Here is a 17897-nt window from a genome sequence, read left to right as displayed (position 1 = left end):
GTGCATTTCAGAGCACAAACCAAGCATGAAGTCCAAGGAATTGTCTGTAGACCTCCGAGACAGGATTGTCTCGAGGCACAAATCTGGGGAAGGGTACAGAAAAATATCTGCTGCTTTGAAGGTTCCAATGAGCACAGTGGCCTCTATCATCTGTAAATGGAAGTAGTTTGGAGCCACCAGGACTCATCCTAGAGTTGGCCGGCCATCTAAACTGAGCGACTGTGGGAGAAGGGCCCTAGTTAGGGAGGTGACCAAGAACCCGATGGTCACTCTGTCAGAGCTATAGCATTCCTCTGTGGATGAGAACCTTCCAGAAGGACAACCATCTCTGCAGCAATCCACCAATCAGGCCTGTATGGTAGAGTGGCCAGACGGAAGCCACTCCTTAGTAAAAAGCACATGGCAGCCCACCTGGAGATTGCCAACATGCACCTGAAGGACTCTCAGACCATGAGAGACAAAGACTGAACTCTTTGGCGTGAATGCCAGGCGTTATGTTTGGAGGAAACCAGGCACCGCTTATCACCAGGCCAATACCATCCCTACAGTGAAGCATGTTGTGGGGATGTTTTTCAGCGGCAGGAACTGGGAGACTAGTCAGGATAGAGGGAAAGATGAATGCAGCAATGTACAGAGACATCCTGGATGAAAACCTGCTCTAGAGCGCTCTTGACCTCAGACTGGGGCGACGTTTCATCTTTCAGCAGGACAATGACCCTAAGCACACAGCCAAGATATCAAAGGAGTGGCTTCAGGACAACTCTGTGAATGTCCTTGAATGACCCAGCCAGAGCCCAGACTTGAATCCAATTGAACATCTCTGTAGAGATCTGAAAATGGCTGTGCACCGACGCTTCCCATCCCACCTGATGGAGCTTGAGAGGTGCTGCAAAGAGGAATGGGCAAAACTGCCCAAAGATAGTTGTGCCAAGCTTGTGGCATCATATTCAAAAAGACTTGAGGCTGTAATTGCTGCCAAAGGTGCATCAACAAAGTATTGAGCAAAGGCTGCGAATACTTATGTACATGTGATTTTTTAGTTTTTGTTTTTTATTAAATGTGCAAAAATCTCAAAAAAAACTTTTTACACATTGTCATTATGGGGTATTGTGTATAGAATTTTGAGGACAAAAATGAATTTATTCCATTTTGGAATAAGGCTGTAACATAACAAAATGTGGAAAAAGTGAAGCGTTGTGAATACTTTCCAGATGCACTGTATATAGCTCTCCACTTTATAAATGGATTACAGGGGAGAGGGAGTGTTAAAATCCTGAAAACATCTAGCAGCTTAAAATACACTGTTTATATATATTTTTTTATACTGAATTAATAAATAAGTTATATCCATTTGAAGGAAAAACTATCCACAACAAATAATCACCAGACTAATGGAGAAGTGACTGTGTGGTTCTCTTCAGTCAAATAAGGAAACATATTACGGTAATTGGCCATTTAAACCTGTATGCTTTCTTTTCATTGTTTTTGTATAAGAAGTGTGGAGCTGTTATATGTAAATTTTGCAGTTATTATATTGATGGTGTGGTTATAAGAACTAATAGCAGTTCAAATATATTACCAACTAGATTGAGCTATCACTGTATTTGTAATTTTTAGGGGTACAGTATATCCCAATATATTGTCTATTTTGGAGCATCTATGGCCATTTTTTTTTTTTTTTAATCCAATAATTTTTTATTGAGTTTTTAAAATATGCAAAAATTTACATTATACAACAATATAAACATTACAATGAAAACAAACCAAAAAAAAATAGTACATAAAGCTCAGTAATCGAGTGGGTGTCATATATACTCTATGTATTATGAAATAGTGTATCTGCTGATATCTGATAGACGTGGTGGCAATACGAGGGCTGGCGAGAGCCACTCTCCACTCATCTTCCTCTATTACCCCAATATCATTTTCCCATTGCTGTTTCAATGATAATAAATCAGACTTATGATGCTTGTTCAATAGATAAGAGTATATCGTAGATATTAAGTGACTAGAACTAGCAGGCTGCAATAAGGTTTTAATGGGAGACTCCTGTAACGACAGAGGAACTTTAGAGAACTGAGCATTAACAGCATGTCTAAGCTGAAGATATCTATAGAAGAATTGGTTGGGGACGTCAAACTCTAGCCGCAGTTGATGGAAGGTCTTTAGAGTGTCTGCCTGAATTATCTGACCAATAGACACTACACCCCACTGACCCCAGGCTTCTCCGACTTGAAGAGCTTAGAGCTCCCTAAAGCAATTAGCATGAGCAAGAGGAGTATCTGGATCAATGCCCTCCGCTTGTAACAGACGTGAGACAAGTCTCCAAATCGTGATGGCCTGCCTAATTATGGGCATCCTAAATATAGGTATATTGTCACTCAATATTAGTCGCAATGTTGACAAGCCTGTTTTAGAATGAGCCATGACCTGGGCATGCAAGGAATTATCAGTTTGATCATTAATCCATTCCCATATATGCATTAATTGTGCAGCAAAATAATAAAATTTAAAAAGGGGTAATGCCAAGCCTCCAACATCACGAGGTCTAGTTAAAGTATACAATTTGATCCTGACCCTTTTGTTGGCCCAGATCAGTGAAGATAAGAGGCCATCAATCTGTTTAACAAATTTCTGTGGGATATAGACCGGAGAATGATAGAAAGCATACAGGAGTTTAGGTTGGAGAACCATTTTAACAAGATTTACTCTTCCCGTTACCGTTAGTGCCAGTTTACTCCAAATTGGGACACGGGACTTAAGATATTCATTTTGCGGCAACATATTCAGTGGCAGATAATGTTGAGGGATATTGGAGATCCATATTCCTAAATATTTAAACGAGTTCATCCATTTTAGAGGAAGATTAATAATAGGAATAGTGGGACAAGTCCCCCTGAGGGGTAAGATACAAGATTTATCCCAGTTAATCAATAAACCAGAGTATTTCCCAAATAACTCAATAACCTCAAGAGCCTTAGGCATAGAAGTAACATATTGCGTGATACAGTGCAATCTTATCTACCCTTGATCCTAGCTGAAACCCATGAATATCAGAATGAGCTCTAATCATGCAAGCCAAGGGCTCAATGGCCATAGCAAAGAGAATGGGTGACAGGGGACATCCCTGCCTCATTCCCCTATGGAGTGAAAATGATGTGTAAATAAATCCGTTCACCGACACTCTCGCCACAGGGTCCATATATAACAACTTTACCCACTTAATATATCCTGGGCCAATACCAAAACGTTCCATGGTCTCCCAAAGAAATATCCACTCAATGGAATCGAACGCCTTAGCGCCATCTAGTGAGACAATAATAGAGGTTTGTGGATCCCCACGTTTTATCTGTAAGTGTGTGAATAACCGCCGTAGATTTACTGCCGTGGACTTACCGGGCATAAAGCCTGTCTGATCAGGATGAATCAGTTGGGTTATGACCCGGTTAATCCTGGAGGTCAATATTTTTGCCAAGATTTTTACATCTGTAGGGGGAAGTGATATAGGTCTATATGAGTCAGTCCTAGTGGTATCTTTGCCTGATTTAGGTAAGACAATTATCAGTGCCTCAGACATAGAATTTGGCAGCGTATTGTTTATATAGAGTTGATTAAAGAGCTCTAGTAATTGAGGAGCAAATATGTTTTTATGTTTTTTGTAAACCTCAAGGGGGATCCCATCTAAGCCAGGGGCTTTTCCATTTGGAAACGAGTTTAGGGCCAACTCTATTTCCTCTATTGACAGTGGAGAATCAAGACAGTCCCTTGCCTCCGAGGAGAGTGTCGGGAGCGGTACAGTAGACAAAAATTCACGCACCTCCAGTTGGGTATAATATAAACCAACCTAGATTTGTATAGGTCATGGTAATATTTAACGAATTGCCCCACAATATCTGGGGTATGCACATATTCAACGCTGCCTGACCCAACTAATTTTACCACTGTATTGGATGTCTTTTGTTCGATGCGAGCCAAGTTAGCTAGATAAGAACCAGGTCTATCACCCGATGCATATTGCAAATGTGAGTTAAACAGAATCTTGTATTGTGCCTTGTCCATCAGACAATCCTTTCATAATTTTTGGGCATCCCACCATGCTTTTTTATTTAAATCTGACCCGTCAGCGATATAGGCTAACTCCAAAGACTGACAAGACGCCTCCAGATCCATTTCAGCTTTTTTATATGAAGATTTCAACCCAGCCACCCTACGAATTAAAGAACCTCTTAAGAATGACTTAAAGGCGTCCCATATAACTGCAACAGAAGCAGTACCACTATTCAATTCAAAAAATTATTTCCACTCCGCCTCCAACTCTGCTCCTGAACCCATGCGTGATAACCAGAACTGATTGAATTTCCAAAAGTATTGACCCCTCTGTCCCTCTAAATCTGTACTGATTGATATTGGGGAATGGTCAGAGATTCCCCTAGTCTCATATGTTATCTTGTGTATTCTAGGTATTAAATCCGGTGTAGCTAAGGCCAGATCTATCCTGGAAAAAGAGGAATGTGTGTAAGAGAAACAGGAATATTGTCTCACAGAGGGATACCTCAACCTCCAGGCATCCACCAGGCCCATTCCCCTAATCATACTCGAAAATCCAGTTCCCCTGCCCTGTGTTACTGAAGTAGTTATTCTATGTCTATCTAGTGTAGGGTCTAATATGTTATTAAAATCCCCCACGCATAGAGTGGGTGTACCCGGGAAAAGGGCCAAAAATTCAGCGACCTTCTTGAGAACATCGTGAGAGTACAGTGGTGGAATATAGACTGCCAATAATAATAAGGACATAGAATTAATTTTACATTTTAAGAATACATATCTACCCCAGGCATCACACTGCACCTTTTCCAATGAGAACTGGACAGATTTACGCACTAAAATAGACACACCCCTTGATGCTGAGGTATGTGAAAAGTGATATGTCCATCCTATCCACGGCTTCCTCAGCGACAATAATTTCCCACCAGTCAAGTGAGTCTCCATTAGACAAATTATATCTGAAGCATATTTTTTTTAGGGATGTGCGCCGGACCATTTTTGCCGGATTTGGATTTGGATTTGGTTCTAATTCGTCGTCCGGCTTTGGATTTGGATTTGCCAAACTGCGGTGACTGGCTTTGGATTTGGATTTGGATTTGGATTTGGATTTTTTTACAAAAATTGACAAAAAAAGCTAAAATCACATAAATTGGTCTTTTTTTTCTTCCTAGAGTATTATTAACCTCAATAACATTAATTTCCAGTCAATTTAGACCATATCACAGCTTATAATATTGTTTTCAACATTATTGGCCAAAGGTTGCAGTGAGCTGACTGGTTACTAAGCGACAAAGCAGCGGCACAACGACACAGACACCACAGTATAAAGCACATCTATGACACATTGCCACACAGCAGTGGCAGAAATGAAAAGTAGTGCACCCACCCAGTGGGGTACGGCCAGCAGAGTCACAGTACTTGTTTACAAAGTGGGCTACGGCCCTAGGAGTCACAGTGCACAATCTTATTAGCATTACACCGCACATAGGGCCTGATTCACATTACACCATAAAGTAGTGTCTCTTATTTATGTTACGACACACAGTAGTGCCCCTTTTACACAATGCCCACAGTAGTGACCCTTTTACACAATGCCCACAGTAGCGGTGTCCCTTACACAATGTCCCCCAGCAGTGGTGCCCCCTATGCAGTCCCCTTAGTAGTACGGTCCACTATGCAGTGCCCCCAGTTGAATGCTCCCCAGTAGTATGCCCCCCATTAGCAGGCCCCCCCAGTAGTATGTCCCCCATTAGCAGGCCCCCCCAGTAGTATGCCCCCCATTAGCATGCCACCCAGTAGTATGCCCCCCCAGTAGTATGGCTCCCCCAGTAGTAGGCTGCCCCAGTAGCAGGCCCCCCCAGTAGTAGGCTGCTCCAGTAGTAGCCCCCCCTGTAGTATGGGCCCCCCCCTGTAGTATGGCCCCCCTGTAGTAGGCCCCCCCAGTAGTATGGCCCCCCCCAGTAGCAGGCCCCTCAGTAGTATGGCCCCCCCAGTAGCAGACCCCCCCCAGTAGTATAGCCCCCCCCAGTAGCAGGCCCCTCTGTAGTATGGCCCCCCCAGTAGTATAGCCCTGCCCAGTAGCAGACCCCCCCCAGTAGTGCAGACCCCCCCAGTAGTATAGCCCCCCCCCAGTAGCAGGCCCCTCTGTAGTATGGCCCCCCAATAGTGCAGATCCCCCCCAGTAGCAGACCCCCCCAGTAGTGCAGACCCCCCCCCCCCAGTAGCGCCCCCGGACCTTTGACAAGTAAAAAAATAAAAAAAATAAAACTTACCTGTATCCCCGCTCCCGCGCCGTCCGCTCTGTCACACGCTGAGGAGGGAGCCGGAAGACGGAGCTCATGTGTGAGCTCCAGCCGGCTCCCTCCGTGCAGCAGCCAATGAGAGTCTGTGTGACTCTCATTGGCTGCTGTAACAAACACACAGCTGCCGCTGGCGGCTGTGTGTCTGTGTCTGTGTAGGGCAGAGCGCTATCACTGCGCTCTGCCCTACACGCGAGGAGACCTGATGTCGGATTCTCTAGTGAGAATCCGACATCAGGCGGCCGCCGTTCGGCCCCGAACGGGGATCCGAGTCAGGCGGTGAACACCCGAACAGGGTTCGGGTGGACTCGGATCCCCAATGTTCGAAGCGGTTCGGATTCCACAGAATCCGAACCGCTCATCTCTAATTTTTTTACCTGTCTGAACACCAACGATCTCTTAACCATGTCGTTTAAGCCCCTCACGTTCCATGTAAGAATATTAACAGTCTGTGAAGCTGTCATTTGAAGTAACTGTGGCAATATTTAAACAACCATGAGAGCATATGGAAAGCGCGTACATGACACCACACACAATAAAAGAAAACCACTATATTTAAAAAGAAAAGAAAAAAAGTCAAACTATCCCATACAACTGGTATGAGTCCAGACCCTATAACTCCCCCCACCCTGTATACCACACCCAACCTAGGCATACCTTGTACCTGAACCCCTTTCCCACACTATTAAACTAAACTAGGCAATACAATAAAATAAATTGCCTTACTTACTCAAACTAAGTGGAGCAAAGTATATAAAGACTAAAGAACAAACACATGGAGGCCTCTGTACATGGAGTCTTCCCCCGGGAACACAGACACGTCTTTAGAAAATGCAGTAAAACTTATCCGGCATCTATCCAAGAACAATACCGGTCTCGCAGAGAAGGAAACACTATAACAGAAATACATTATACAGTATTCTTGCAATTACATATAATTGATATATCACAAGGAAAAAGATGAGAAAAAGAACAAAAACAAAACAGGATATCAATCATTAACCAGCGCTTCCCTGGCTGGTCTGCGGTGATCCAGCCACAGTACAGCTTCCCTTGGAGTCGTAAAGAATTTGGTCTCCCCATCAGCGATAACTCGAAGCTTGGACGGGTATAGCATGGCGTATGAAATATTTAGATCACGTAGACGCCTTTTAATCGGGAGAAATTGAGCCCTATCTTTTTGTATTTCCATTGCTAAATACGGAAATACGGAGACACGAGTCCCGTTCCATTAGTACGTATTAGAACGTTAGTACGGGCCAGTCTGAGGACAGAGTCCCGATCACGGAAATGTAAGAACTTCGCTATGAGGGTACGTGGTGGCGCCCCAGGTGGTAGGGGTCTAGAAGGCACTCGATGAGCTCTCTCAATTGTAAAATAAGATGAGAAAGAGGTAGAATCGAACATGTCGCACAACCATTTTTCCAGGAATTTTTCAGGATTGGTTCCCTCCTCCTTCTCTGGCAAACCCACGAATCGAACATTATTGCGCCTTAGGCGTCCCTCCATGTCAGACATTTTCCTCTGTATGGAGATAATGTGGGAATCTATAGTTAACACGGATGCTTAAAGGTGTCACCTTATCCTCCAAAGTGGAAGGCCGCGTCTTCACCTCACCAACTCTCTCATGCACACACTGTAGGTCATGGTGTATAATTGAAAGATCGGACTGTACTTTCCCAATCTTCTCTGACAACCTAGTCTCACAAGCTGTCACTGCCTCAAGGACACGTTGAAGTGCAGTGTCACAGGACGCAGCCGAGGTTAGTGACTCCGCAGGGGATGTAGGAGGGGAATCACCCCGCTGTGCCGCAGAAGTGGACTGGGCCGGATGTATTCTGGAGAACTTCTCCAGCTTAGCTGCTGCAGCTGAATTCTTCCCCATCATGAGGGTGTAAGTAGGAGGAGCTGAGAGTCACTTTACAAGTAAAAGCTGCTGCAGATGATTACATGCAGAGGAGGCTGTATCTGCAAATATAGCACCTAGATAGTCACAGCCCTGTATTGTATACGGGAGAATGGAAACCACTCACATGCCCAGGGTGTACACTCTCGCCGTCAGCCGCTCTGGAAGGCCGCAGGGTGTGCATCAGCTCCGCACAAGCCACAAGGAAGAGTCACCTCCTGTCCCTCAGGAGCCACTGCAGGACTCTGCCCGGCTAGGAAAATGGCGCTGTCGGCACACGTGATCCGGCCGCGTCTCTTACAAACAGCCTGCTGCCGGGTGAGTCAGCCCTCGTTTCCACTCCAGCGCCGCACACTGCAGTCACTGCACCTTCCGCCAGACATACACCGAATTTGGGTCCCGGGGGAGAGGTCAGGATGGGCAAGCAGGATAGTAGGGTCCGGAGAGCGCACCAATACGTGTGCTACTTCTCCGTGGCCACGCCCCCCGCCATTTTTATTTTTTAATCTTATTAAAAATCTTACAATTATCTGAACCAAATGTGTGATTAATTTAACCAATTTGCAGCGCTTTCTGTCACATTGTTCTTTTTCAATCTAGTTCCTATATATACCACAAAGTGACTTTTGTACTATATTGGATCATAGAGATATTGTGCACTGCTATGAAAGGAAAGATGCACATGTATTCACCTGCCGACAACCACTGGGGTGATAAGATTTTTGCTATGTCTTCATGGAGTGACTGTGGTTTACTAATCCCCTCTTGTTCCAATACGAATGCCCAGCAATTGAGATTTGTTCAACAATATATTAAGGAAAAGATACTTTGGATTTGCCAGAAAACAAGTCTATTTCCAGTGGTGGATATTTGCCTATACATGTGGAACAATATTACAACTTTCCAAAAGATAGTTGTTATAATTTGCTACTGACATCGAATACGTGCAGCCTTGAATCCGCTGCTGTGCTGGAGATTCGTAAGTGGCCCCGCTGGGAAGCCCTTAACACAAGATCAGAGTGTTTTTTTCAACTACAGTACAAGAGCAGCAATTTACGATGTTGGGACAATAGGGTCTTTTTATAAACAGATGATCGCCCCTTGATATACTTTATTAATCCCCTGTATTTGAATGTATATGAAATTGTGGTGAGTTTCTTATTTTTATTAATTTTTTAAATATATGTTGTAACTACAATTGATATTATAATAATTTTGCTATTTTTCTACATATGGTTTGAACTATATGAATTAGGGATGAGCGGGTACGGATTTCTGAAATCCGAACCCCCCCCGAGCCCCCCGATCCGAGTCGTATCCGAGTCAGGCTCGACTTTTCCCACCTGACTCGGATCTGAAATCGAGGCAAAACGTCATCATCCCGCCTTCCGGATCTCGCGGGTTTTGGATTCTATAAAAGGTCCCTGCGTCGGCGCCATTTCTCACTCCGGCTGTCTACAGTGAAGAGGGAGGGTGGGAGCTAGGGCTGGCTGGGCTGTGTTGTGCTGCTGTTTCCATAGGGGCTGTGTCCACTCTGGAAACTCAGGAGCCACTGCAGGACTCTGCCCGGCTAGGAAAATGGCGCTGTCGGCACACGTGATCCGGCCGCGTCTCTTACAAACAGCCTGCTGCCGGGTGAGTCAGCCCTCGTTTCCACTCCAGCGCCGCACACTGCAGTCACTGCACCTTCCGCCAGACATACACCGAACTTGGGTCCCGGGGGAGAGGTCAGGATGGGCAAGCAGGATAGTAGGGTCCGGAGAGCGCACCAATACGTGTGCTACTTCTCCGTGGCCACGCCCCCCGCCATTTTTATTTTTGAATCTTATTAAAAATCTTACAATTTTCTGAACCAAATGTGTGATTAATTTAACCAATTTGCAGCGCTTTCTGTCACATTGTTCTTTTTCAATCTAGTTCCTATATATGCCACAAAGTGACTTTTGTACTATATTGGATCATTGAGATATTGTGCACTGCTATGAAAGGAAAGATGCACATGTATTCACCTGCCGACAACCACTGGGGTGATAAGATTTTTGCTATGTCTTCATGGAGTGACTGTGGTTTACTAATCCCCTCTTGTTCCAATACGAATGCCCAGCAATTGAGATTTGTTCAACAATATATTAAGGAAAAGATACTTTGGATTTGCCAGAAAACAAGTCTATTTCCAGTGGTGGATATTTGCCTATACATGTGGAACAATATTACAACTTTCCAAAAGATAGTTGTTATAATTTGCTACTGACATCGAATACGTGCAGCCTTGAATCCGCTGCTGTGCTGGAGATTCGTAAGTGGCCCCGCTGGGAAGCCCTTAACACAAGATCAGAGTGTTTTTTTCAACTACAGTACAAGAGCAGCAATTTACGATGTTGGGACAATAGGGTCTTTTTATAAACAGATGATCGCCCCTTGATATACTTTATTAATCCCCTGTATTTGAATGTATATGAAATTGTGGTGAGTTTCTTATTTTTATTAATTTATTAAATATATGTTGTAACTACAATTGATATTATAATAATTTTGCTATTTTTCTACATATGGTTTGAACTATATGAATTAGGGATGAGCGGGTACGGATTTCTGAAATCCGAACCCCCCCGAGCCCCCCGATCCGAGTCGTATCCGAGTCAGGCTCGACTTTTCCCACCTGACTCAGATCTGAAATCGAGGCAAAACGTCATCATCCCGCCTTCCGGATCTCGCGGGTTTTGGATTCTATAAAAGGTCCCTGCGTCGGCGCCATTTCTCACTCCGGCTGTCTACAGTGAAGAGGGAGGGTGGGAGCTAGGGCTGGCTGGGCTGTGTTGTGCTGCTGTTTCCATAGGGGCTGTGTCCACTCAGTCCATAGGGGCTGACAGGGCTGTGTTGTGCTGCTGTTGTCCATAGGGGCTGGCTGGGCTGTGTTGTGCTGCTGTCATAGGGGCTGGCTGGGCTGTGTTGTGCTGCTGTCATAGGGGCTGGCTGGGTTGTGTGGTGCAGTCAGTTGTCCATAGGGGCTGTGTCCACTCCAAAGTCTATAAGGGCTGGCTGGACTGTGTTGTGCAGTGTCCCATAAAGGCTGTAGTGGGGTGCTATAGTGTTGTCCAGGGGGTGATCTGGGCATCAGGGGTTCTCCCCCAAAGTGCACTCCAAAAAAATTTTTGTTTTTTTTCTGTGTTTGTAAATTGTGTGCGCAGTAGCCGCAAGTGCATCAACAAAGTAGCACCAAGCATGCGCCTGTGTCACAAATCAAGGGCTGGCTGGCTTGTCCGTTAAAGAGTGCTGTAACCCCCAAAGTGCACTCCAAAAAAAAATTGAATTTTTTTTTTGTGTTTGTGAATTGTGTGCACAGTAGCCGCACGTGCATCAACAAAATAACGGCAAGCGTGCGCCTGTGTCATAAGTAAAGGGCCTGCTGGCTTGACCGTTAAAGGGTGCTGTAACCCCCAAAGTGCACTCCAAACAAAATAAAAAATTATTTTCTGTGTTTGTGAATTGTGTTCACTGTAGCCGCATGTGCATCAACAAAGTAGCGCCAAGCGTGCGCCTGTGTCATAAGTAAAGGGCCGGCTGGCTCGTCTGATAAAGGGTGCTGTAACCCCCAAAGTGCACTCCAAACAAAATAAAAAATTATTTTCTGTGTTTGTGAATTGTGTGCACTGTGGCTGCACGTGCATCAACAAAGGAGCAGTGCCAAGCGTGCGCCTGTGTCCCATAAGTAAAGGGCCGGCTGGCTCATCTCTTAAAGGATGGTGTAAGCCCCCAAAGTGCGCTCCAACAAAAAAAAACATTTTCTTCTGTGTTTGTGAATTGTGTGCATTGTACGTGCATCCTCAAGGCAGCAGCGCCAAGCGTGTGTCTGTCTGTTAAAGGGTGGTGTAACTCCCAAAATGCACTCCACAAAAAATAAAAAATTCTTCTTTTTTTTTCTGTCTTTGTGAATTGTGTGGGCTGTAGCCGCACCTGCATCCTCAAAGCAGCAGCGCCAAGCGTGCGTCTGTCTGTTAAAGGGTGGTGTAACCCCCAAAGTGCACTCCAACAAAAATAAAACATTTTCTTCTGTTTGTGAATTGTGTGCACTGTACGTGCATCAACAAAGGAGCAACGCCAAGCGTGCGCCTGTGTCCCATAAGTCTGTCAAAGGGTGGTGTAACCCCCCAAAGTGCACTCCACAAAAAATAAACAATTCTTTTTTTTCTGTGTTTGTGTATGAAATGTATGCGCAGTAGCCGCACGTGCATCAACACAGCAGCAGCGCCAGGCTTGCGCCTGTGTCATAAGTCAATGGCCGGTTTGGACATCTGGTCCGGACTGAAGGACGGGCCAACAATTTCTGACATGTCTACTGTCACTGCATATGATACTGTCACCACTGACAGAATGGTGAAGGATTACATTGGTGACAGCATCCAAGTTGGGATGTCAGACAGTTCATACCTGTACTGGCAGGAAAAAGAGGCAATTTGGAGGCCTCTGTACAAACTGGCTCTATTTTACGTGAGTTGCCCCCCCTCCAGTGTGTACTCCGAAAGAGTGTTTAGTGCAGCCGGGAACCTTGTCAGCGAAAGGCGTAGGAGGTTGCTTCCACAAAATGTGGAGAAGATGATGTTCATATAAATGAATTATCAACTCTTCCAGGGAGACCAGCCTCCAGAACGTACAGAGGGACCTGTGGTGGTGGATTCCAGTGGGGACGAATTAATACTCTGTGAGGATGAGGATGTACACAACACTGAAGAGGGTGAGGAATCGGTGAATGAGGAGGATGAGGACGACATCTTGCCTCCGTAGAGCCAGTTTGTGCAGGGACAGATTAATTGCCAGCTTGTTTTGTGGGGGCCCAAACGAACCAATCATTTCAGCCACAGTCGTGTGGCAGACCCTGGTGCTGAAATGATTGGTTTGTTAAAGTGTGCATGTCCTGTTTATACAACATAAGGGTGGGTGGGAGGGCCCAAGGACAATTCCATCTTGCACCTCTTTTTTTCTTTGCAGTATGTACTGTTTGGGCCCTAGTTTTTCAAACTGCCATCCTGTCTGCCACTGCAGTGTCACTCCTAGATGGGCCACGTGTTTGTGCCGCCCACTCGTGTCGCTTAGCATAGTCATCCAGCTACCTCGGTGCAAACTTTTGGACATAAGGACATAAGGTGTGAGGTGTTCAGAATAGACTGGAAATGAGTGGAAATTAAGGTTATTGAGGTTAATAATAGCATAGGAGCAGAAAAACCCACAAATTCTGTGATTTTAGATGTTTATATGCTTTTTAACAAAAAAATACAGATCCAAAACCCTGAACCCAAAACACGGAAGGGTTGTTTTGGCAAAACCAATCCAGATCCAAAACACGAAGAAAGATCCAGATCCAAAACCAAATCACAAAACACGTAAAGTGGCCAGGGCATACCCCTAATATGAATAAACAAGTGTTAAATATATAATTGTGTTTCTTATTACCTTACTTGAAGTGTTGTGTATTTTTTGTATTTACGTGATGAGAAACCATCGGGTTAATCACATCTCCGATAATCGACTGATCTGGCGCTGCGTCTTTGTACGTAGTCTTGGATATGTGAAGCCGCCGGTGGGTTACCCAATACAGATCCCGGTGGCTACAACATGTGCATATTTTCGCACAGCCGATTTTGTACAAATTCTCAGCTGCTGCAGAAATAGCGCCCAGAATCGGGCCTAATAGCGCTATTAGTTACATATTGCCTAATTCTGAGCTGGGAGCAAAGCAGGATAAACCAGTAACTTTGCACCTGGACAACCATATCACAAATACTTTTTATTAATTTACTTTGCATGCGGGGTAAATACTGGCTGCTGTTGCATGTAGCCCAGAAATGCTGGACAGCTTTATGTATACACTGCAATTGAGATTTCAGTTTGTACGTGCCCCTCACATGTATAAAACTGGGTACACACTGACAGATATATTGGTCAATCAATTGATCGGCCAATGTATCTGCTGCCCGTCGGGCAGTGTGTACCCGCGATATGTTGGTGAACGTCTGTGTTCACCGACATATTGCATTGGCTGTGCTACACAGCCAATGGACAGATATGTCTACAGACCGCCCGTACACACAGAGCGGCAGCCGCGAGGAGAGGGGTGGGACACGACCCCTGCCCACGAGACACGCCCCCTGGTTGCCGGGACCCGCAGATGATGGCAATTCAGTGTGTATGAACGACAATCATCTGCAGATATATCTGTCAGGTGTGTACCCAGCTTTAATCTCTCTGCACATCTTACATCTGCCCCGCCCAGGGGCTAACGCAGGAATTTTAAAGGGGTTTTTCCAAACAGTTGATCTAAAACAAAAAAAAGCAACTATACATATATATATATATATATATATATTATACACACATATGTATATGCATATATACCCCATGCATAGACAATAATGACCACAAAGCAGATTGTTTCTTTTGGACAGGGAGATAATGTTATGTTTATAGAAATTGGAGACTCCAGGCTGCATGCTGGTACCCAGGTCATATTTTAACCTCAGCAGCACATAAACAGACATATTGGCTATCTCGGACTCCGACCAGGACAGCACATAAACAATTAAGCAATTACATTCCCCATTCATTCCTTCCCGTCACATACACAAACCCTGTCACACACAGCAACAGCACACACACACTGTCATACACAACAGGACACACACACTGTCATACACAACAGCACGCATACCCTGTCACACACAGCAACAGCACACACACACTGTCATACACAACAGCACACATACCCTGTCACACAGAGCAGCAGGCCAGCAGCACACACCGTGTCAGCAGCAGCAACACACACACACACACACACACACACACACACACACACACGCATACTTGTTTTTGTGACCTTTTCAGGACCCATGACTGGTTTGTCCATCATGGGGACGCCTGCTTCCCATTGCCCAAACAGCTTGATCAGCAAACCGTGCCTGCTGGTGGGTATCTATATCATATCACCCGGCGCGCATGTGCCGTATAGCTTGGTGACAGAAACCGGACACCATTATACCTCACCGGGACCTAGTCAGTTTTTCCTAACCATGTGGGTACTCCCTATGCCTCACTGGGACCTACTCAGGTATTCCTAACCATGTGGGTACACCCTTTGCTATGACCACTAAATGGTTTCACCACAGTAAATAAAAAAGACGCCTTGGTTGGACCAACATAAATTTTATTCAGGCTGTACACTGTCGCTTGATAGCAGTTATTTGGTTTTTTATGTAGTACTTGACTGACAGCCAGTTCCTAGCCTTCAGAGCCTGCTCCTCAGCGCCGAGGCAGGCGTTACAATCCTTTTTGCCGGGGACCTTGCAGGAGAGGATGAATCTCATCAGGTGTCTCTCAACTGCTGCTACTTCTTTTCTGCTCCACGGTTTCTTTTTAGAGCCCATGCAATCACCTATGCAAGACAGGGAAGAGATCAGTCAACCAAAAACTCACCGCCAGCCCAAGCCACCCAATGAATTTGATGGACACACACCTTTAGTAGCCATGGGTGCATGCCTCTCCATCACTTTCGGTGCACTGGCATCTCCCTCCTCCACATGCACTGCTCCAGCTTCCACCTCTGGCTCATCATCAGACTCATCACTGGCTAGCGGGATTGGTTCTGGAAATACAAAGATAAACAGAGATCCCCGGTCACAGTTTCCCCCTTAGACTGTCAGCCCATGGAACAACCAGTCGGGTGAGGGACCATGCTACTTACCATTGGGATCAATGGAGATTTCTTCCAGGCTTTGTCCCTTAAAGTCAGCCAATCGACCTTGCTGGAGTGCCACAAAGAGTTTGCTAATTTTTGCCAATTGCAGGGTACCTTCAGGGAGGCGGTAGTACTGGCGGTGCACCCGGATATCGTGCCCTAGGAAATCGGCCAGCTGATCCATCTCCGTGTCACTCATGTTCAGCACCCTCGAAAGGGTGGCCACATGTTTCCGAAGCCTGGTAGAGGAGAGAGCTTCTGGATGCTTGGCTCCACATGCCCGTGCATAGAGTCGAATGCAGTCGGATCCTCTGAGGTGTGACAAGGCGGAGGGTCTTGCAAACATATATACATTGTCAGGACTGACACCACACTCTACCCTTTTCTCTGTGAGGTGCTCCAATGCCCTCTGCATGCAAGGGGACAGGAGGACAGGGACTTTCCTGCCTCTCTTACCAGGAATCTCAATGCGTGTGAAGTGCTGACATAGCCTCTTTTCTGGCTCTGACAGGGCCAGCGCCACATCACCCTGTAAATCAGCTGTGTGCCGAGATGCAAAAGAGCAAAGCTTCATCTTTGAGACCTCACCTTCCCTACGTCGGTTGAATAGGATTAGTTGTGTGAGGGTTACCTTGGCCAGCAGCAACCACTTCTTTGTGGTCGGGTGAGTGGACAAATCCTCTAGGTATTCCCGCTGTCTGTCAGTGAGATAAAGGTGCAACTGTTTTACATCATCAGTGAAAGGTAGAAGGGGGGGGGTGTTCCATTTTTGCTCCTCTAGGGTTTTGAGGGCAGCAGCCGAGATCATCTCGCTCCACCTTGCCTTGTATAGTTTTTGGAAGCTCCGTGCGCTCTCCACGGTCGGGGCATGGCCCTCCATAAGTGCCTGGCACTCAACCATGGTAGATATTTTTTGGAGGCTATGGCCCACTTTCAGGGCCAGTGAGGGAACCTTATAGGTATTCGTCAATTCAGCATAGCCGGCCAGGCTCCTTACGGCAGTTATGACCTGCAGGAAGTTTGCAGGGCAGATGAACTCTGCCATGCTCCTCAGAGGACTAACCATCCTGGCATGCAGTAACAGTCGCCCCACCTCTCTGAGCTTCTGCCGTATATAATCATGCTTACTGACATCCGAACCATGCCGGTTAAAGAGGTGGAGACCAAACTGCATGATGCAAGGGTCACCCTTTATTACCTGTACCACATCATCGTGAATCATATCACACAGCACCTTCCAGAGGCCCTTCCCAACACCCGGTGGAACGGGAGTGGCGTAAGCACAGAGGGATTGCACTCTGGTCCTGCCTGGTTTGGTGTTGGCAGGACCTTTTTTCAGCGGGCACCTTTTCACATGACGCCAAAGGTGTTGCCTTGAGAAAAGGCCCTGGCAATATGCACAATGCATGAAGTCTTGGGGAGCCACAGCTTCACCAGGCTGCTTGCATGGAAGTAGGACACCGCAGCCCTCACGTAGAACCCCGGCATTATGGGCAAAGTTCCCCCGGTTGCGAATCAGGTTAAGCTGTAGCCGCCTTTCCCTTGAACACTTTGGGTAGCTCAGTGCCCGGGCTGCCTCAGGCTCATCGTGGTGGATGGCCTCCACGTGCCTTGCAATTTTTGAGAATGGCTTCTCGCACCATAGACAATAGTTCTTTTTTTTATACACCTTTGAGCCATCACATTTTTTGGTAAGTACCTGGACTGTCACAGCGTGGTTTTTTTTTGAGGAGCAGAAACCTGGGCCAGAAATTGGAGAATCTTTGATAGCAGAGTGACCCTCAGCCAGCATATGTGTCCCATGACGGGCCCGCTCATCCCCGCTGCTGTCTTCCAAACTGTCCGCCTCAGAGGAGTCAGGGAAATAGTCTTTGTCACTGCCGTCAGTGCTGCTGTCAGTGATGTCACCGGGTGCACCGCT

The 17897-nt window shown here is 45.9% G+C and overlaps 1 protein-coding gene across 1 annotated transcript in view; it reads right to left on the bottom strand.

Annotated features, from left to right (window-relative positions):
* Positions 1-7335: 7335 nt before the first annotated feature.
* The window catches only part of LOC148478329 (uncharacterized), an 11043-nt gene continuing 481 nt past the window's right edge, over positions 7336-17897 (bottom strand). Inside the window, exons 1-3 of the mRNA XM_088455635.1 lie at positions 15983-17897; positions 15755-15883; positions 7336-7538 (exon numbers count right to left, since the gene is read on the bottom strand). The exon at positions 15983-17897 is cut by the window's right edge and continues 481 nt beyond it. Of these exons, the coding sequence (XP_088311761.1) occupies positions 7336-7538; positions 15755-15883; positions 15983-17897 (2247 nt within the window). The remainder of the gene's footprint in view (positions 7539-15754; positions 15884-15982) is intronic.

This window comes from Taudactylus pleione, unplaced genomic scaffold (genome assembly GCF_031769625.1).
Source record: "Taudactylus pleione unplaced genomic scaffold, aTauple2 ptg000662l, whole genome shotgun sequence".
Lineage (NCBI taxonomy): Eukaryota > Metazoa > Chordata > Amphibia > Anura > Myobatrachidae > Taudactylus > Taudactylus pleione.
The sequence above is the reverse complement of the archived record's forward strand: the minus strand, read 5'-3'. Positions and strand labels throughout refer to the sequence as shown.